Genomic DNA, 23,375 nt, shown 5'->3' on the forward strand with positions numbered 1-23,375 from the left:
TCAAACACTTTTAACTAAGGCTAAAAAGTAAAATCACAAAAATACTGAACTCCGAGGAAAATTCAAAAAGGAAAGCCCCTAATCAAATGGCAAAATCAAAAGCTCAAACACACCAAACGAATGGATAACAACTGTCATATTCCTGACATGGTACAGGCATTTTCTTATGTAGAAAATTGTTGATTAAACCTGGTTTTAAAGCTAGCTAAACCTCTCACTTGTATGACAGTTGCATCAAATTCCATTATATTGACAACGATATACGAACAAAACAAATAGACATTATAGGTATAAATGTTACAAATAGGGGTACAGCAGTCAACATTGTGTGTTTAATCTTAATCACTATAAAAACAAACACATATATAACAAAGAAGCACAACACGAGCCCTTTTAAACAAATTATATGTGTTTTGAAAGGTAAACATTTCCTGCTACACATTTGGAAACCGATGTTTTGCCTATATAAGTACACAATTAGTGATAAGTGTAACTGTCACATTCATAAAAAAGAGGACATGATTGTCAATAAGGAGTACTATGATACAACATATATGTACATGAACAGTCGATCGGTATGTATGTGATAGATAATGTTATTTCATGCCTCTTAAATATACGGTACTCATATATGAACAAAAGAAAATAAAAACTAGCTTTGCCATTTCATACAAATACACTTTACCTTCACCTTCGTTAGGAAGTTGCATCTGGTAAATTTGGTTATCATGAGAAGTTGATGGCAAAGTTGTATCTATTTCGCTTTGATTGCGTAAGCTATGCACACGAGCTAAATCTGGGTCATCTGATGAAATATAGAGCTGGTTGTCTACTGGTTCCACTAAAGCAAATAAAATGATTCACAGCAAAATAAAAAAAAAGAATATACGTGTGAAAATCGTACAAAGAAAACGCGAAATAATTTTACACATAAGTAAGTTTTTTTGTTATTTTAACACTGATTGCATGAGGCAAAATAGGTGTTACTATTTCTAAAACAAAATAAGATATTTAAATGTTTAAAAAGAGTGCAATTCAAACTAGCTAGGCAAAAGGGCAAATTGATATTCAAATGCTGGACGATGATTTTATATCAATATGAAATTAAGTACTTGAATCTTTTTTCTTGTGACCATTTCCGGTATTGAATTTTATTGTTATCAATGCTATTCATGAGTCTGTTTGGGCATGAAGCTCATCAAATGTGTCGGTTCTTATACATCATTGGCTTTCAAATACTAGACTGCGAGCTTTACTGATCGAGGTTAACACAGAAAAACGCTTCGAACTTATTTATAGTTTTGTTTTTTTTTTTTTTATTGAGGCGCTTTTTGGTCATGTTATATTACATGTCATTTAAAAAAAACTTTTGTATATCACTTAAGTATAGATTAAAAGCTAAGACGGATTTTTTTTTTCTTTTTAAATTTGTAATGCATCTTATTTCATAACACCTGATGTATGATAACCATAAACAGCCCAGGGACACATGCGTAGGGGGTCTAAGAGTACACCATTCCATTTTTCATGCACAATACTAAATGGAGACTATTTAATACTAGTGAACAACAGTTCTAACTTTCTAATCCTCTTATATCTCACGTTTGTATTTTAAATTGAAATACGTATATATGAAAATAACCAACTATTTGTATTATTATGTACATTTTGAATATGTTATCTAATAAAGATGGATATTTGTGATATCAAAAAACTACGTAAACCGTTCCATATGTACATGCAGAATCCATACTAAAATCAGGAACACCGTCTTTTGTTTAAGATAGAGAATGGAAATGGGGAATGTGTCAAAGAGACAACAACCCGACCAAAGAGCAGACACTAGCCGAAGGCCACCAATGGGTCTTCAACGCAGCGAGAAAAATCCCGCAACCGGAGGTGGTCCTCAGCTGGCCCCCAAATAAAATTGTGTACTAGTTCAGTGAAAATGGGCGTCACACTAAACTCCAAAACATATAAATGAACTAAAATTGAAAAACATACAAGACTAACAAAGGCCAGAGGCTCTTGACTTGGGACAGGCGCAAAACTGCGGCGGGGTTAAACATGTTTTGTGAGATCTCAACCCTCCCCCTATACCTCTTAGCAATGTTGAATAACGAAACACATAGTAATTGTTTGCTCTATAACGTATACATGTACATGTACACATTTTTGTTATGTCATTTAGTAATTTGATGTTCATGGCAAATCTATGAAAGCTTGTTTAATGTACAAATTACTTTTTAAAAACTGAAGTGACTAGAGTTTTACTTGTTTTATATGCACTGAAATACTTTGTATTAACGTATAGTAATTTTGACGTGTTGGTGACTTGTGTTTTGTATTAGGTATTAACTAGTTGACCAATGCACCGCACCGTATCTTATGTTATTTATTATAATAAAATGCATTACTTAAATATCTTTTTACTACAAGACAATTTGAAATACGTCAGTATATATTCATTACCTTGAAAGTTTTCTCTAACTTCTTCCTCCCTCCTATAATATAAATTAATAATTATAATGACTATGCCATTTAATATGTCTGTTTTGTTGTGATTTTTTAAAAGATGTATGTGACATCGGCTAGCATAATTGTCATACAATATTTTATGAATGATGGAATCTACATTTTAAACTTATTGAAAATATACTTACCATGTTTTCATGTTGTATAATTTAACATCTTTACTTCAATTATAATGCTTAGAAATCATATATAATAAATTATAATGTATATCTTTCATGAAAAAGTAGGTTAAACGTTTTTCCGTCTGTTTCTTGTGAAAAACTGAATTTGGGTCGATGCCTCTGCTGGTGGACTGATAGTCCCCGAGAGTATCACCAGCCCAGTAGCCAGTACTTTGGTACTGGCATGAAAATAAGGATTTTATGTTATTAAAATTTGCTGTTACAAAATTTTGGAAATTATTTAAAATTAAGGAAAGTATCTCCCTCATGCAAAGCTCTGATCCCGTGCCCAGCTTATACATTTTGGTCCTTTTTTGTTTATAGCTCTTTATGTTTTTAATGAGCTTTGGATTTTCAAATATTTTTGCATCTAGCATCACTGAAGAAACATTGATTGTCGAAATGCGCATCTGGTGCAGAAAAAATGGTACCGTTTTTTGGAAATTATTCAAAATTGAGGAATGTATCTCCCTCATGCAAAGCTCTGATCCCGTGCCCAGCTTTGGCTATACATTTTGGTCCATTTTTGTTTATAGCTCTTTATGTTTTTAATGAGCTTTGGATTTTCAATTATTTTTGCATCTAGCATCACTGAAGAAACATTGATTGTCGAAATGCGCATCTGGTGCAGAAAAATTGGTACCGTTTATGTTATTATATGAATGACAGGAAATGTGGGAAATGGTGACATCGACCTAACGGCAAACATGACATCAAGACATTTACTTAATTAACAGACAAAGCTGGCGATATCAAAAGTTAAAAAAAAAAGATATTGGATTTCGAAAAATATAAGAACACAATATGAGCTGAGTACAAGACATTGATTGATTTTGAACATTTGAATACAAAATAAAAGGTTAGTTTTGTAGATTTTCTTTTAACAGCTCAATTTTCAAACAGTTACAAACTTTCCATAGAGATGTTTTGATCCGAAATTGGTTAACAGATGTATTGGTATTCATTTGCATGAGGTAGAGTGCATGAGGTCGAGTTGTATCCGACGCAGCACATATGTAATAGAGAGGAGAACGTGCGAAATATATGTTTGAAGGTAGTATCTATCAAATAAACATACGGATTGTAGTTGTCAGATGCATCTTTTTCTGTAATAAAAAATCAAGAAAAACTACATATTGTCAATAAGAAATAATTATTAAGAAAATATGGAATGTTATTTGAAACCTCCAAAAAAAAGAAAAAAAAAAACAGAACGTTTTATGTTACTAGCAGTATGAAAATATACTTGTTTCCGTCAAGTTCAAAAGAACAACATTGACGAATATATTGGACAGAATTTACAAATTGTGCAAAAGTTATGAATTATTTGATCAAAACAAAACAATAAAAATAAAATTGAGAATGGAAATGGGGAATGTGTCAAAGAGACAACAACCCGACCATAGAACAGACAACAGCAGAAGGTCACCAACAGGTCTTCACAACTGCTGACAACACCTAGCTGTTATATTTTGATATATATTTAAATTTGCAAACAATTATTTCTTGTTTAGGATTAAAAAAGACTCGCCTTTTGTGCTGAATCAAACACTAATCAATTATGAAATAATGATATCTTCGATAAAGAAGAGAGAAAAACTGACAAAGTCTACTATTGTATGATATATTTGACAATATACTTTACATATCCTACCTTTTCTTCTTAGAAAGAAAAAAGTAATCAATCCGTAAACAGCTAAAATGACTGCTAAAACGAGCAATACAACTAAAGACATCTCTTTGGATAGAACAACTGCAATAACTATCAATAAAACTACAAACACAGCTTTCACACGATATATGTTAATCGTTGGCTCTGTAAAATAAATAGAAATCTAGTTAAAAAAGAATTTAATGAATAAAAACGTACGGAATCAGAACCAATACCATGAGAATTGAATCTTGTCGTGACAGGAGAAGCACAGTTATCAAATTAAAACAGATTTTTATCACAGGTCGAGTTCTTATTGTCGTAATAATTTGTTTTCATAAACAAGATAGTCTTAATATATGTCCTGCTAAGCCCCATAGACTAGAATTCTAAATCCTCGTATTTATCTATGAACAGATGGTGTTAACTGTTGCAAAAAGTAAAACAACAGAAAAAACAGAACTCCAAAGAAAACTCAAATCGAAAAGTTCTTTATCGAATGTCAAAATCAAAATCTGTTGTTGTTGTTATTGGTTTTGGTAGGTGGCTTACCTATGTTGTAATTGCGCCTTAGATTCATATATCATAAATATAATATATATACGCTCATTCCATATTTTGTTTTTAATATTACATTTTGGCGAATAATTAAATGAAACTATATCAAACAGGGTTGACTGTGTTACAATACATTATACATATGTAAAAATCGAAATCTCAAAGACATCTTTTTTTTTGGGGGGGGGGAATTTTAAGGAATTTCTTTCCCACAGCAACTTGTAATTTCGACGAAAATTATTTTTTCATATATTTCATTGGCTTGACAAATCTCGTAAATTATTTTTAAACAAAACAACCAAATGAAAAAAGAAAACGAGAAAATCGTTTAAACAAAAAAAGAATAGACTTCCCATTTCGTCGACAGGGTAATTGTCACATACTATTCCCGCACACACTGCTGATGTAGGTTCAGAATTCAGACAAGTCATTATAACAAGTAGGACACCATTGGTACATCTTTGTAAATTAACCGACCAGACAACTTTTCATGTATGGGATTTTGGTGGAGTCCCTCCTCATAAGACATACAAAGAAAACGTAGACAGTACGGTGTCAGAAAACGTAAGGTGTATAAGTTTATTCACACTCATGGTAACCAAAATATAGACACAGTGCTATGAACGAATACTACTTAGAAACTTTGTATTACATGATATGAATGATCTAATTACTCACCTAAAGTCATCACAGAAGTGACAACCGTCTTGTTACTTTCACCAATTTCATTTCTGGATAACATCCGAACAAAGTATCGTCTTTTTGGGTTAATGTTATACAGGAGATTTGACATCCTAACCTTCTTGTTATCAATAATAGGTCCTGACCGTGTCCACATTTCACCGGCTTCTCGTCGATATTCTATGAAAAACGTCTGAGGGTCACCTCCGTTATATTCTGGACACCATGACACTGCCAGATGTTTTTCATATGGAATTACTGATACATTTGTAGGAGGTTCGGGGCGATCAGCTTTGTAGAAAAATTTACATACTACAGAAATAAAGTTAAACACAAGATTTGTTGTAAAATACTGTTTAAGTTTGAACATAATCAATTGTTTAAGACAAATTTATACCGCTGCCATGTGATGAATGTACTTTTGATGTCAATTGAAATCGAAACAATATACATAAGACTAGATGTTTATTTTAGAATATGTTGCAAATAACAAAAATGCAACTTTAGTTAATGAAGTTTTATCCAAGAAAGCGCCTGGGACACATGAAAGTTATAATTTTGGTTTCAGTGTTGAAAGAACAAACGTGTAGACTAGTATTACCCATTCTACAAGGTAATAAAGATGTTAAAGAAAGGCCATCATTAACGTTACCAAAAGAATTTTCAAACTGTTAAGTAGAAACAAACTGACAATGACTTGGGAAACAAAAACGATTAATGACAAACAACAGTAGACACACAAAAAACCATTACGATTGAGCAACACACTGTGGATATCTAAAAACTCAAAAAGAGGTAAGTAGATCTTGATACATCCATTAGTTCACATTTCATATTGCAAGACAATTAAATGAAGTATGGTTTCCTAACAAGTTGGGAGTGTATATCATTTGATTAGAATTGTGCGTATGAGCAGACACAGATAGACCTTTCTCTGATAACGTATTTTTTTCTAAATTTGCAGTTGTCTCACAGCGATGACATGACGAATATCTTTCCATACCAGTTGGAAATCTAGTGACAAATATTTCCTCCCTGTAAACACTGAAAACTAGATCTTTTAATTGTGTGTCTCGTTTTAGCAGGATACTATCAATTTTAAGTTCACGAAAAACTGCTCTGGTAAAGAGTATAAATAAAAGTGAGTTGAAATAAAAACAAAACTTAACTTAAATGTTACATTTTCCTCCTTAAATAGCAGAAAGTAAAATAACAAAAATACCGAACTCAAATGAAAATTCAAAACGGAAAGTCCCTAATTAAATGGCAAAATCAAAAGCTCAAACACACCAAACGAACTGTCATATTTCCGACTTGGCACAGGCATTTTCCAATGTAGGAAATGATGGAAAATACCTGGGTTTATACCAAGCTAAACCTCTCACTTGTATGACAGTCGCATACAATTCCATTATATTGACAACGATGAGTGATACACAATAGGTAAAAGTGTCAGAAATAGGGTCATCATTGTGTGATAATCTTAATCATTATAAAAAACAAACCAATATGTCAACAAAGAAACAGAAAAAGGCATATTGACAAAGCACATTAACAAAAATGAAAGACAAGAATACTAAAATTTACAATTGCACAATAACACAATGGCGGGATGTATAAGTACCGAGCCACGTCAAATGGATATTACCAAAAATATACTAAACAGTAGAAGTAATATTCACAAAGACAAATAAAAGACTACTAAAACACGTAATTAAGATGATAAACAACGTCAGTACCTATAATCTATATTCAAGACCATCGTGTATTATTTATGAAGTTGATACGGAATATTTATCAACAATGTCTTGGTATCTTCCGATGAAATTTAAAGGACGAGACGTTCTTTGACATACCACTGGTTCATCAACTTTCTGCCCAGACACTGGTGACGTTTTACAAAGTCTGAGTAGCAGCTGTAACATCTTGAATACCGAATGAGTTGCGAAATACATATCCCATATGCAGGTGAAGTTGGTATATTGCTACTGAGGTGGGGGAAATTTTAAAATTAAACTCTCTCGTTGGTCATAGATTCTGGTACTGAGATGACCGCGTATGTCAAATTCGAGGTATAAGACTCAAAATGAGGCGGAGGAATCGTGTCTGTTGTTTCCTTAATTTCTAGTTATTGAGGACATATTAATGGAACCCAATCAGAAAAGTTTGGATTGCTAATGGAAAGAACATCATCAATATATAGATATAAGAAGATGTGGTATGATTGCCAATGAAACAACTCTCCATCCAAGTCACAATTTGTAAAAGAAAACCATTATAGGTGACAGAACGGTCTTCAACACGGAGCCTTGACTCACACCGAACAGCAAGCTATAAATGAACCCAAAAAGGAATGTATCTGAATGTGAAATTAAATGATCCGGATTTGATGTTCATGTTTTTGACAACTGTCTGAAGGAACTCCGATTCATATGAAAATAAGAAAAGGTCGGCAAGGGGAGGCGCACAGTTCGTTCCCCATAGGAATATCGACAATTTGTTTTAATAATATACATCCAAATTCAACAATGTGCTGTTTATAAGACACTCCAGCATACTGATCATTTGTTCCGCTATGTAGAACTTAGCAAAAGATCAGTACAGCAGGCTAAAGGAAACTTGGTGCAGTTTTGGTTGAACATATTGCTATGGAAATAAATTCCTTGAGTACTAACTTCAATTTCTTTTCTGTTAGCTGTATGCCATTCTCGAACATGCTAATTATTTGTATATATATGCAGCCAGATCATAGAAATTTAGAGAATCAATTCAATGGAATCGATTGATATGCAGCAGAGATTGGCACTTTTGCAATTAAGTTATTAAGCAAATGAAATCAGACCTTATGCCGATGTAAACATTGAATATGTATAGATCCAGAAGACTGCAAATACATGTATTAAAATCAATTTATTAGCGACATTACAATACAAGAATAACGCCATCTGTGACATTTAAAAAATGAAACTTTTTTCATTCATAAGTGGACTAAATGCGGCAGCGACTAATGCACATAAGCCGTGTATATCTGGCAGCGTGGAATAACAAGATAACACGTGTTTGAACAAAATCGATAAGAGACGAAAAACGAAGCCATTTAAATGCTAACGTGAGCAGACCGCTGTACTCGAAAACGTAGATGTGAAAAACTGTTATATTTAGGAAACTGTTATATTTAGGAAACTGTAACATGCTAAAGACTTTGTGGAATACCCTGATGACTTTTTGGAATACACAAATGATCTTTAAATTCTATAGGTACATGATTTTGTCCAACATTTTAATGAATATTCAGAAAAGATTAATATGCTTCAGATTTTAGTTTCAGAAGCTTTTAAAGCAATGATATCGATAGATAATGAACATGAAGCATAATTTATTTGCATGTATATTTTTAATAAACTGAGTTCTTGTATAATTGGTGTTTGGAAACAACTTTCGATCATTACCTTCACAGGCATTGTACATGTTATGTTGTTATTGATTTTCTCGGCATTTTCGAATAAGAGTGATTTTCTTTTGCCTTTATCAATATATTTTCCACTGATACAGTATTAAACAGTTAGACATTTGACAATGCTGAGTCAAACTCTCTTAACATTTTACAAATGAAACAATTATATTAAGTACATTAATAAGCAATATTTTAGCAAGCATTCTATTACTAGAACAGTTTCGTGACGGTGTCCTCAAGCCATTTTTCCCCATGCTATTTTTTTCGGAGGGTTTGGGGGGGGGAGGACTGGATCCAGATAATCTATACATACACGCAATACTATTTTGGAAAAAAACGCCAAAAAATTTGTATAACACGAAATCATGGTAACAATGATGAGTATAACTAGGGATGTCAACTCGGTGAACAATTACTAATCGAGTACTCGTTGGTTTAATCGAGCGATACTTTAGTATTCTCTCAGGAATATATTTACAACACAGAAACAAAAATACGTGTTTTACATTCTGTGGTTTGTTGTTCAATTGACAAAAACCATCTACATAAGTATCTGGGACAAGGACACACCATGATCAATAGTTCATTCGCTACAAGTACTAATTAAGTAAAAAACAATAACCTTATCAATATAATCATGATAATCTAAAAACCATATCAAACAATAGTATCAGATGATCGTTAAAAAGACAGATTTAATGTTTTAAACGACGTAAGGATTAGAAGTTTAACTTTTCACGGAGGGTCACAAGTGGATGTAACGATTTTTTTTTTTTTTTTTTTTTGAAAATATATTCTTGTTAACTATTATTGGGGACATTGGGTTTGCAGCTTTGTACCTAACAGTCTTACAGACGAAAATATATGCTCGGACGGTACCGATGTGACGGAATGGCTGAGACATGTTTGTTTAAAATGGTATCCTAGGTATAGCCCACACATTTTCGGAGGCATTTTAAGTAGCAATTTAGCACAAGTATTCGACACAAAATGTATTTTATCTACTAGAATAATTAATCAGCGATGCCTATTTAATTTTCTGAAAGAGGTTCTCAAGAAAATCAAATTTGTATTAAGAAGACAACTGTATTCTAACAGGAAATCGATTAGTCGAGTATCGTTTTAGTAACTAACTAACAGTCTTGCAGACGGAAATATATGCTCGGACAGTACCGATGTGACGGAATGGCTGAGACATGTTTATTCAAAGTGGTATCCTAGGTATAGCCCACATATTTTCGGAGGCATTTAAAAAGGCCTGAGGTTCTCCTCCGTTATATTCAGGGCTCCATGATACTACCAGATGTCTTTCATGAGGAGTTACTAACACATTTGAAGGAGAATCTGGGCGATCGGCTGTGTATGAAAATAACATACTAAAGAATTTTACCTAAACACTTGATTGTACTGTATCAGTGTAAAGACCAATAAGAATTTTTGATGATTTGTTTTATAATTTGTTGTAAATACTAAATGGAAACTAAATAGGATTTTGTTTAATGCATTTGTTATTCATAATAAAGATTATTCCATAATGTGACAAATGTCACTATGATATCACTAATTTATGTATTCACGACCACGTGACCATGCCTTTATTATTTTATCTACGTAATTCTAATCACAACAATTCGGTTTCAAATGGAATTTGATGCAACTGTCATACAAGTGAGAGGTTTAGCTAGCTTTAAAACCAGGTTTAGTCCACCATTTTCTACATAAGAAAATGCCTGTACCAAATCAGGAATATGACAGTTGTTATCCATTCGTTTGATGTGTTTGAGCTTTTGATTTTGCCATTTGATTAGGGACTTTCCTTTTTTAATTTTCCTCGGAGTTCAGTATTTTTGAGATTTTACTTTTTCATACCGAGGGTATTATCAGTTTAGTAATCATTGACGCGGTTCTGACATAATTTACAACATATATGTCTGAAGCTAATAGCAAGTTTGAGCGTTTCTGATAGAGGTGAATACAGAAAAGCACTTCGGACGCATGACACAACGAGTATATTACTATTATCCAGTATACGAAACTTTACAGCTCCAGATCCGCATTTCGACAATAACTGAATGCTTCAAGCCAACATATTTGAAAGTAAAAAAACTATAAATATTTTAAGCGCAAAAATTTAGGGCTCTGCATGTGAGAGAAACATTCCTGAAATATTTTTTTTTTTAATTTTTAATTTTTATTACACCATATTGTAATTATAAGATATCAGCATTTGTATGCATTCAAGTACCGAATTAATGACTACTGGTTTGTTGACTAAACGTCCACCAACAGAGGTATGAACCCAGTTACAGTAATAAAATTAACAAAACCAATTAAACTGCTTCAGAAACGCATTTCGACAATTAGTCTCTTCAGTGATGTTGGAAGTAAAAATATTTGAAAGGTCAAAATTAAGCACATACGTCAACGTGCTGATAACAACAAACAGGACAAAAAGTAAATCCGAACACGTTTTTATAAACAATCGTTAACAAAACATATTTAGCTTTGTACAATAACTTAAAGTTTTCTTAAAGTGAGGACGGTTTACAGCGATGACATCACTCATATCTTTTCAAACCGTATTCGAAATAAAGAAAATTCGACTTTAAACTGTAAATCAAACACAAATAACAGAACGTAAAAAGACTCAAGTAACCTTCACATACACAAATCACCATTTATGAAATCAACTCAGAAACAGTGTATTACAATGAAACATGGAATCAATGACGATTATTATTATTTTGCAACTCAATATTTCATGATTACTCACCTAACGTCATCACAGAAGTCACAACCGTCTGATTGCTTTCTCCAATTTCATTTTTTGACAATACCCGAACACGATATCGAGTTTTTGGATTCAATTCATTTACGAATTTTGACATCCTAACTTGTTTCGTATCAATAACAGGTCCAGACCGTCTCCATATATTTTCGGTTTCTTGTTGATATTCTACGAAAAATGTCTGCTGGTAACCCCCGTCGAATCCAGGATTCCACACAACTTCCAGATATCTAGCATATGGAATTACTGACACATATGGTGGAGGCTCGGGACGACCTGTTTGAAAAAAAATATAGTTATAAAGTTACTCAGGACTTTTGAGGAAAAAAACCAACTATTTAAAAGTATCAGTTTGAGACGTTACCAGTTTAGTCCAATTAATATCGCTACCAAGCTGTCAATCATCGTTTCATTATATAAAAACAAAAAAAAATAATCGAAAGACAAATACAGTATACAAACACGTAATCGAAAACTTAAGATCGAATATTAAGAATGATCCAAAAACCAGAAGGACAATCAGATTGTTCACATGTGGAACCCTTGAATACATAATTTGACAAGTGTTGCTTGATTTTTACTAATGGAAATGTTTGATAATGTAACGATGCCGTCTGATGAAAACTGATGAAAATTCTTACAGGGATTCGTGTTGCTTTGTCATTAGTTCTCTATGTTGTGTTTTGTCTACTATTGTTTGTCTGTTTGTCTTTTTCTTTTTTAGCCATGGCGTTGTCAGTTTATTTTCGATATATGAGTTTGAATGTCTCTCTGGTATCTTTCGTCCCTCTTTTATAAGACTACTTTGTAGATAAGGTATTCATGCCATTTAAACAAACCGTATCTTGAACTTCAAGGTAAAATGTTATCGCTTGATTTGCTTAATATCGATATGATATAATACCAGCAGTTGGAAAATTTATTATAACTACTGTTATTATTATTAATATTAATAAAAATAGAGAACATTGCCGTAAGTCGAGATGGATGGAAATGTCTGCAGGATGCCGAAAAATTCCATTGTTACACAAAGATTTTATGTTGGTGCTTTCAGCGATCACATAATCATAAACAATTCTTAAACTTGATTAAGATTTTTATCGTAAATTTGATTGTCAACTTACAATTTGATGTTACCTTCACCGTAAAAACATTACACGCCTTGTAGTTACAAGCTTTAATTGTATAATCTGTAAAATCTTCTATGTTAGCCAGTGTCAGTAGGAATGTTATCTTTATACCATATACTGTTACATCTACACCATGGATTATGTTGTGTGTTACAATCCTCTCTTGTCTTCCATGTATATTCAAAGGCTCGTTTAGTTTTGATATAGTTGTTTGTATCGTGCCATACTTATTGTATATTGTGCCATACTCATTGTATAAATGTACTGTTAAATTTATCTTCTGACCGTAACTACCAAACTGGATTGGTTTATTTGCATTCACAAATATCGGTGGAGCTTAAATGAAATATATATATAGAATAATGACATTTTGGTTTTGATGCTGACTTTTACGAATGAAGTCGCAGATGAACAGAAACGCGTGACGTTGCCTCGCTGATACGTGACGTAATTGCCGAATGTTCCGACTTTCAGGTTCTGTTCATGATCTATTAACACAATATTAGGGATTAGGAACAAAAGCAAATTAAAAAAATGTCGATAATATCATTTACACATTGTACACGTTAATATAGATTATTGATGCTCATTTTTTTTTATATCTTTTTGGAATTATGAATTGTTACATTAAAGTTATAAATCACAGCTCCAACAGTATTCATATTTCAAATATACATTTTATCTGGTTGAATTGATATATCCAATACAACGTTTTCTTGTCTTTTGGAACGCTTATCAATGAAAAAGTTTCGGCCAGAGACAATAAATACCTTTTAACTTAAGCTTTAAGATTAAGTATTTTAAGTTTTTCCTGTGATTGTAAGAATGGAGAACAGCACGAAAGAGTGTTTCCATGCAAAAGGGAAATTGATCATTTTTTTCATCATGTTAATTTAATGCAAAATATCGTGGTTCAGTTTTTTTCAATTAAATCATTTAAACAGATGCATGCTGATAGCTTATAAGATATAATTAGAAGGGCATTTCTAATCAACTTTCAAACATTTGAACATGCACTTTAATATGAATACGGTCCGTACATATAAAAACAAAATGTGAATGTTCCTTTCTGGTATAATCTTCCGTTTGCACCATTGATACCGTTTGTTGTTTTGCATTTGTAAAAGCCGTCATTTTCATGTAAGCTGTTAATATTGTTTGATTTCAGAGTCAATTTACCGTCAGGTGTCCCTTGAACATTTCGAATATGTTCTTTGAATTCAGACCAGTGCTCCCAATCGGCGAAAGTATAATTGTCAGGATTTCCTCTAGGATTACATATTAGTTTTAATCTTTTCTTAGTTACTTTTTTTCTTATTTTAACAACTGGGGCATCTGTAGAACAAAATACAAATCACTGTTTTAGATATTCATTAGGCAGAATTCATGTTTTATTTGGAGTTCTGTATTTTTTTATACTTTATTTAGAATATGAATGATAATTGCTTACAGAGTATTTTATTTCTCTTTCTTCTTCCAAAGATTATATAGGTTTTTCATTAATCAATATAAAAAAATAAGATAAAAGCCAATCAAAAGTGTGTCCTTTATATATGAATAAGAGGCTACAGTGGTTTACCGTGATTCAAATCTTACATGTATGTATCCCTTTAGGAGATACAAATAAACGTAAAAAATCCAAATTTGATGAATCGCTTGAACGGCTACGTCGAAGGTGTAAGCGTCTTCTGTTGTGCTAACATAATGTCCACACTCAGTTATAATATCAAAATATATTGAGAAGAGAACACAGTCAGCAAATATACATAAAAGTAAATACAAGGCAGAGCATTATTTTAATGTGGGTCTATTTTGAAAGTGCTGATAATAAGCTGTTTATTCGGTATGGGTTTTGCATATCGCTGAAGACCGGATGGTGACTCTGTATATTTGTTAATTTATATGTCATTTTGGTCTCTTGTAAAAAGTTGTCACATTAACAATCATACCGCATCTTCTTATTTTCATATTCGTATGTTTTAACAGGTATATTTTCGTATTATATGTGGTTGCTTTGAAGACCTAAACAACAATATTCATTTTGCAAAGAATTATGCTCATACCGGTGGTAGGGTCCGTTTTATACGTGCAGTGATATGAGAGTTTTATTTGGTCCGTGATTATGACTTCGATGTGACTTTGAAATGAAGAAAAGCATCTTTGTTTGTTATTGATTTTGCATGTACTGACTTTGTGTAATGGATCGATACTCAAAATCATTGGTTTTCCTGTGCTTTTTCCTGTCTTTAAGAATATAAAATTATAGTACTTTCTATACAACAGCCAGACAAAAACCCTCTTATGGATGTTCTTTTTATACTTTTGACCTAGGCTTACCACCAATTGCAACATAAGACGTGCTTACGGCTCAGCTAACTCGAAGGTTCTTATTATAATTTTTCGTATGTTTATAGCATGTATATACTGTGGCTTCATTTTCTTTATGGATATCAATGTTTGTGGTCTACCGATCACACGAAATCCACAACAAAATGAATAATAACAAATCCAAAGTGGCAGTAGATAAATTCACCATAGAAATTAGATTTAAAATTTTGCACACCAGATGCAGATTACGTCTGCATAAGACTCAGTGACCATCGAATTAAAAAAGACAGATGAGCAAAATAAAGTGTGAAGTTTAATAACATTGAAAATCAAACATTGCTAAGGTTCTCTATTTTGGTGGTAGACAAACATTTGTATTTCGAAAAATCAAAGTTTTATTAACTCTTTATTTACAATTATAATGAATACATTAACTCTTTATATTTGTCTATTTGACGTGTTTTTTTTTTTTTTTTTTTTTTTTTTTTTTTTTTTGTTAAGCATGCTTTTTGGTGAAAGCAAAGCCTACATGTTGAAGGCCGTACTTTAACCTATATTGTTAACATTTTACACATCGTGACTTGAATGGAGAGCTGTTTCATTAACACACATACCACATCTCCTTGTTTCTATATAAAGTAGCCATCATTTTCTTTGTTTAGGATATTTACTAATGATAAAACGTTTTTGATTGATTGAACAAAATCGCTTTGTCATACAAGTGAGAGGTTAAGCTAGCTATGAAACCAGATTTAATCCACCGTTTTCTACATAAGAAAATGCCTGTACCAAGTCAGGAATATGCCAGTTGTTATCCATTCATTTGATGTTTTTGATCTTTTGTTTTTGCCATTTGATTAGGGACTTCGGTATTTTTGTGATTTTACTCTTTGAAATGAATCAGATAATTTGCGGTTAATAAAGGATTTACAAATATGTATAATATAGTTAAAGACATAAAATGTATTACAATGGACATATTTTGCATATTATGAAAGAAATGTCGATGTGTATGGGAAACAAATTCTGAAACCGTTTCAAATCTCTGATTGTTATCAACGTTAAAGAGTTAATTTCTATATGATGTACTTACACTGAATATCCAGCAATACTTTCTGTCCGTTTTTAATGACTGTTCCCCGTTCTTTTATCTTTGAAGATGTTGAAGGCAAACCTAATTAAATAGAATCAGTTATATCTTTTGAAAACACAAACGATATGTAACGAATTACCAAATGCTTTATTAAAACCATAAAACCAGGTTCAATCCATCATTTTTTCTTAAAATGTCCTGTACCAAGTCAGGAAAATGGCTATTGTTATCTTATAGTTCGTTTCTGTGTGTGTTGCATTTTAGTGTTTCTGTTGTGTCTTTGTTCTCCTCTTATATTTGATGTGTTTCTCTTAGTTTTAGTTTGTAACCCGGATGTGTCTTTTCTCAATCGATTTATGAATTTCGAACAGTGGTATACTACTGCTGCCTTTATTTATTACTAGCAGGTAATGTTAAACCCATTTAGAACGTGAAAAGAAAGTAAGCAAGTGTACAAAGATTAAAAAGTACCGGAATTAATAGGTGATAACACATTTCCATACTAAATTCATGTTAGTCACTGCTTTAAAAAGGCCTGTTTGTTTGAAGGTATAAAGCTTTACTTTTATCTTTCTTTGCTATTTCATGATGGCGATTGTATTGATGGCGGAAGCTAAATTTGTGGTATTTTCGTTGATATCAATATAAGAGTTTCTAAGTTTTGAATTCAGGAAGTGTATATATATATATATTTATATATTTGAAATTGACTTGAAGTTATCTTTCTCCCTATACATTTATATAAAGAAATAAACTATATTTATCTATCGCCACACTTATCATTGTTAAATGTTCGAATGAATAAAAACTGTAATGTACTGATTCTAAAAACTGATATAGTGTTGTGCCTGTATTAAATCAGTATTAGAACAGTTGTTATCCATTCGTTTAATGTGTTTTAAGCTTCTAATTTTGCCATTTCATTATGGACTTTCTGTTGAATTTCCTCGGAGTTCGGAATTTTTGCTACTTTACTTTTTTCTTAACTATTTGTCAGAAATTGTTTTCCTTTAAAGAATACATTCTATTAATGATAATATGACCATATTTTATTTGCAACATTTGGGATTACATTTCTGAATAACTTTGATTTTCTAGACAAATCTAAATCGTATAGTACAAAAACGAATTGTAGAGTGTCTTTATATTTTCAACTGTTCATACATATTATTGTCACTGATATATGACCGACCGCAGATGTTAGTTGATAGTACGAATGTGTTACCTGGTTAAATTACAGTATTTTCATTCAGTAGAACTTACCTCTCAAAAAAAGTACACATATTACTAGCAACTTCAAAATACAGCTGATCAAATTCATTCCTGTAATGAAATTATATATAGAAGAGATAGGATATTGGTTTAGGGTGTTCATGATTAAGGTGTGTGATTCGGACGCATAAGGTTTCTATAGTTTTGTTTTTTCGTGGATATACTTAAATTTATATTGTACTTGATTTGCGCTTTTTTTTTCGGGAATTTTGTATGTCATATTTTACTATTTGTTATGGACTATCAACTAAACTTTTGTTTTGTGTTGGTGCCATAGTCAGATTTGTTTTTATGTTGTTTGTCTCTGATGTATACTAGCAAAGTTTGGCTGCTGGAGTCTTATTGTTATAACACTAAGCAATTATTTCTAGTTTCAATAGAACCAACACATTTTCATACAAAAGGCAGGATTAGTTAACCCCAGAACTATGTTTAACCCAACAGTTGATTTGGGAAATACCAGTACCAAAGCAGGCATATGGCAGTTGTTTTTAATTCGGTCCACTGGTTGATATTGTCAAGCGCTTGATTGTGTCGGACTTTATGGACTTTCCTCTTAGAATTAAACTATCATCACGGTATTGGTGCCAATACGTTTCTCTTATATGTTATTCATTTTATCTACCAAAACTGATAGTTTCTTCTTGAAACATTGTTTCATACAAACTCAATTCCAACAGTTTACTTTTATAATCACTTACCCGATTTGAATGATGTTTGTTTTCAGACTACTTTACTTAAATAATTACATGCAACAATAAATAACATAATATTGGATATCCATATATAATAATAACGAAATCAATAATGAAGAATTGCTTGATGCTATGGTGTGTACTCTGTCTTCCTGATTTGTTATTCAAGGATGTACAAATAAAATTCATGAAACAATTTTCAACCTATCCAATAAAATATTATTTCCGTTATTGAATTATCAAAAAACCCAATTGATATCGGAAATGATTAATCGATTTTAAGTGATTTGTGCCGGAACAAAATAGAAAACGCAGATGAAATATTAATAGTTAGATACATCATTTCCTAAACTCCAAATACATGTACATAATTTGAAACATGTCTCTGCGTGGCAGTTTTGCATAAACATTAAGCTGAGTGTTTAACTATTAATTGTCGACATGTTGTCACGAGTTCATCGTATAATTACCATATTCATGATATTATACCTTTAAAAATTGTATATTTTGACCAAAGGCCAGTGCGGTGTTAAGATCATCAAAATAAAAATATACGATAGCATACCAAATTGTAACAAATGAATTATATGTTTTTTATTGTTCGTATTTCTTACTGAAAATATTGTGTCGGTATTGTTCGATTTTGAAATAGTGCATTGCATATAGATAACGTTAATTAATATTTAGGAAATGCATTATTTACTTTAACTATGTTTAAACAGAACGGCAAACGATACAAAAGACACATTCAAACTCATAAGTCAAAAATATACTGACACCGTCATGGCAAAAAAAAAAGGACAAAAAAAAAAAAACAGATGCAAACCACTAAACTATTATCGATACAAATATAGAATTTTTGTGTAATTCGATTTGTTACTTGAAGTCTGATTTAAATATAAGTCTCAAAGCTGAACCCGATTTGCGAATTTTAAGTCGAACTGTGTCTTGCACTTCAAATCACAATAATAAACAGTTGGGCACATTTGTCAATATAATGTATCAAAAATATGATCGAAAACCGAGTGATACGTGTACAGATGTTCAAAATGTCAGCTTTGAAATTTCTTTTTAAGTTCTCAATATTTATATAAAAAAGAAGATGTAGTATGATTGCCAATGAGGCAACTCTCCACTAGAGACCAAATGCCACAGACATTAACAGCTATATGTCACCGTACGGCCTTCAACATTGAGCAAACACTTTCTCTCTTTATTTTTTGTTTTATGGTAATTGACAACATATTGGTAAAAATTTGAATTATGTTAATTGATGTATACTATTTAACGAAAATAGAAATTAGACACCTACCAAGTTGTATAAAATTGAGAATGGAAATGGGGAATGTGTCAAAGAGACAACAACCCGACCATAGAACAGACAACAGCAGAAAGTCACCAACAGGTCTTCAATGCAGCGAGAAATTCCCGCACCCGGAGGCGTCCTTCAGCTGGCCCCTAAACAAATATATATACTAGTTCAGTAATAATGAACGCCATACTAAACTCCAAATAGTACACAAGAAACTAAAATTAAAAATAATACAAGACTAACAAAGGCTAGAGGCTCCTGACTTGGGACAGGCGCAAACATGCGGCGGGGTTTAACATGTTTATGAGATCTCAATCCTCCCCCTGTACCTCTAGCCAATGTAGAAAAGTAAACGCATAACAAACGCACATTAAAATTCAGCTCAAGAGAAGTCCAAGTCTGATGTCAGAAAATGTAACCAACGAAAATAAACAAAATGACAATAATACATACATAACAACAGACTACTAGCAGTTAACTGACATGCCAGCTCCAGACTTCAATTAAACTGATTGAAAGATTATGTCTTCATCATATGAATATCAGGCACAATCCTTCCCGTTAGGGGTTAAGTATCATACCATCATAACATATATGAGAAGAACATAACCCGTGTCATGCCAACAACTGGTTTTTAAATAAATGTGTTTAGTGCCGATGCAAAGACCCTATAAGTGAATCAATATTAACGCCAAAATATGCAATCTTTAATGACCTGACAACAGTATCGTAACTATATCCCTTCTTAAAAAGTCTATTTAAAGGTTTTGTTAGCTTCAGAGGTGAATACTGACATTTTTGTGCTTTGTAAAGAATATTTCCATAAAAAATTGGATGTTGAGCTATATTTACGAATGATGTCCTTATACCGATGATAAAATTTAGTAAATGTTTTGACTAGTTTGTGATATCGAAAACCCTGGTGTAATAATTTTTCAGTAATACATAAATTTCTCTCGTTAAAATCTAAAACATTGATACATACACGAGCGAATCGTACAAGTTGAGATATATAAACACCGTAAGATGGTGACAAGGGAACGTCACCATCTAAAAATGGATAATTAACGATAGGAAATGAAAAATCATCTCTTTTATCATATATTTTAGTATTGAGCTTTCCATTAATGATATAGATATCAAGATCGAGGAAAGAGCAGTGGTCATTGTTAGTATTAGCTTTATTTAAAGTAAGTTCAACAGAATAAATTTCTTTAGTATACATACTGAAGTCGTCATTATTGAGAGCCAAAATATCATCCAAATATCTAGAAGTATTATTCAACTTGTGTATCAGATGTTGTTTCGATTGGTCTTTGCTGATTTTTGTCATAAATTGTAACTCATAGCAATACAAAAAAAGGTCTGCAATAAGTGGTGCACAGTAAGTTCCCATTGGAATTCCGATAACCTGACGATATACGGAATCTCCAAAGCGAACAAAAATGTTATCTAGTAAAAATTCAAGGGCATATATAGTATCAAAGCATGTCCAATTGACATAGTTTTTTTGTTTGTTGCTACTAAAAAATGACCTAAAAGAGTTTGAACATATATATTCACATTCTGACTTTTTAAATGCCCATTTAATTAGGTGTGTGAATTTTTTCTTAATGAGAATGTGAGGCAATGTGGTATATAGGGTAGAAAAATCAAAACTTTGAACAGAATCAAAATCACCAATATATGCATGTAATTTATCAAGTACTTCCAACGAGTTCTTGACACTCCAAAAGTAATTAATTCCATGTATGCATACATGATATATCAAGATCAGAAACAAATCATTATTATGAAAAAATGAAAATAATGAGATCTGAAGCGAGAAAGTATTCATATTTTTGTCTAAATAGGTTGTAATTTTAAAAGATGTGTTGTAATACATGCCGAACGTAAATAGTGTTTACGTCGTACTTCTTTAACAAATTGCATTTACAATTTGAAGATACTGTTGTCTGATGTAGAAATTAACATTTCGAATGCAATTATAAGTTGTATACTTTTCGTTTTTAAACTTTTTCAATGGGTTCATGGGAGAGTCTTTATGTGTACATTAATGTCATTACTCACATTGTTTTTAGGACATATTCGTCGTTTAACTTAAATAAATGAGTCTAAAGATATATTTTTATAAAACATTTCATTGCAGTTCTGTATTCGACTGATGGATACGTCTCAAAATATACATGCATAGAATATTTCATTACAGGTTTGTTAAGAAAGATCGTTTTAGTTGTGTATCCAACTGATAGTTACGTCTAAAAATATACATGCATAGAATAATTCATTGCAGCTTTGTTAAGCAGGAACCCTTTAGTTGTGTATCTAACATAAAGGAATATTATATTTTCTGGTCTGTGTGTTCATCTGTTCCGTTCTTGTAATAAAACTTTCAAATAAAGAAATACTGAAGTAGGATACATGGAAATAAGATGCTGTTAAAAGGGGGATGGCGGAGTGGAAAGCCTGCGTTAATATATTTTTAATATTCATATGTATATCGCAATATATATTCATTATCTACCCAATAACTTTGTATTAGGTATACTTTGCTTTCAAATTATACATACTACGCTATCAAACTACATTAGTATATAATACTTATAGTGAAAGTTAACATGTGACAAAATTTATGACTGCTCCGACCCGTAGTTACACACAAGTTTACTTGTAAAAAGATCTGTTATTTAATGCAGTCATTGATCTGTTCGAACCAAACCTGTTCTACTAAAAGTAAACTTTGGTGTGGTCTGCTCCAAGATAAAGTTAACATGATTCAAAAGTAACTAGTAAACATGTCCGCATTAATCAATGAAGATCATTGGAGTACCGACTTCCGATAAGTGAAGATATCAGACCGATTGGTCTGTCCAATGGCAGATTTATCCAACGGACAGGTTACCAGCAGGCTTGATAACATGTTTGTTCTTGTCAAGCTGTCTTGTCCATATTCTGGTCTGGTCAAGTATATGATTTACGCTTATAACTTCATGGAATGCAAACTAATTCACTTAGATCAGAATGGAAAACATTTGAATCTTTTTTTGGTTTGTTGCCTTTTCCCTGCACTATTCGTTCCCTACAGTTTGCAGCTAAAACCTCTCTAGAATGGGAAAAATCAATACCAATGAAAAATTGTTTTCAGTATTTCTTGATGAACAGGTTTCTTCTTAAGCTCGACTTGTGTGAATTCACGGTGTCTGGTATAACGGAAACAAAGAGAAAGAGGAGATATACTGACATATTTGACATTCCAAATGCTATTCGAAGATAATGCCACTAACTAACCACAGTTGGACTAAAGTGGCAATACAATGTCTTGTGTTGTGGGAGTATATTATTTGTTTTATGTGATTTAGATGTGCTATGGTATAGGTAATACATATATGAAGATGTGGTATGAGTGCCAATGAGACGACTCTCCATCCAAGTCAAAATTTATAAAAGTGAACCATTTAGGTCAAAGTACGGTCTTCAACACGGAGCCTTGGCTCCCACCGAACAGCAAGCTATAAAAGGCCCCAAAAAACCATTCAAACGGGAAAACAAACGGTCTAATCTATATAAAAACGAGAAACGAGAAACACTTATGAACCACATCAACAAACGACAACTACTGAACATCAGATTCCTGACTTAGGACAGGTGCAAACAAATGCAGCGGGTTTAAACGCTTAAATGGTACCAAACATTCACCTTTTTTCTGAAACAATAGTG

The 23,375-nt window shown here is 32.2% G+C and overlaps 1 protein-coding gene across 3 annotated transcripts in view; it reads right to left on the reverse strand.

Moving 5' to 3' along the window:
* The window catches only part of LOC127717471 (uncharacterized), a 167,801-nt gene extending 152,130 nt beyond the window's left edge, over window positions 1-15,671 (reverse strand). Inside the window, exons 1-7 of one of the 3 annotated variants that reach the window (XM_052223113.1) lie at window positions 12,953-15,669; window positions 11,814-12,104; window positions 5,584-5,877; window positions 4,351-4,512; window positions 3,775-3,802; window positions 2,473-2,504; window positions 692-841 (exon numbers count right to left, since the gene is read on the reverse strand). In XM_052223113.1, the coding sequence (XP_052079073.1) occupies window positions 692-841; window positions 2,473-2,504; window positions 3,775-3,802; window positions 4,351-4,512; window positions 5,584-5,877; window positions 11,814-11,928 (781 nt within the window). In that variant the 5' untranslated portion in view covers window positions 11,929-12,104; window positions 12,953-15,669. Of the gene's footprint in view, window positions 1-685; window positions 842-2,472; window positions 2,505-3,774; window positions 3,803-4,350; window positions 4,513-5,583; window positions 5,878-11,813; window positions 12,105-12,952 lie in introns of all 3 variants that reach the window. The other 2 variants (XM_052223112.1, XM_052223114.1) reach the window with 2 other exon arrangements.
* Window positions 15,672-23,375: the final 7,704 nt, after the last annotated feature.

This window comes from Mytilus californianus, unplaced genomic scaffold (genome assembly GCF_021869535.1).
Source record: "Mytilus californianus isolate M0D057914Y unplaced genomic scaffold, xbMytCali1.0.p SCAF_10, whole genome shotgun sequence".
In the NCBI taxonomy this organism is placed as follows: Eukaryota; Metazoa; Mollusca; class Bivalvia; order Mytilida; family Mytilidae; genus Mytilus; species Mytilus californianus.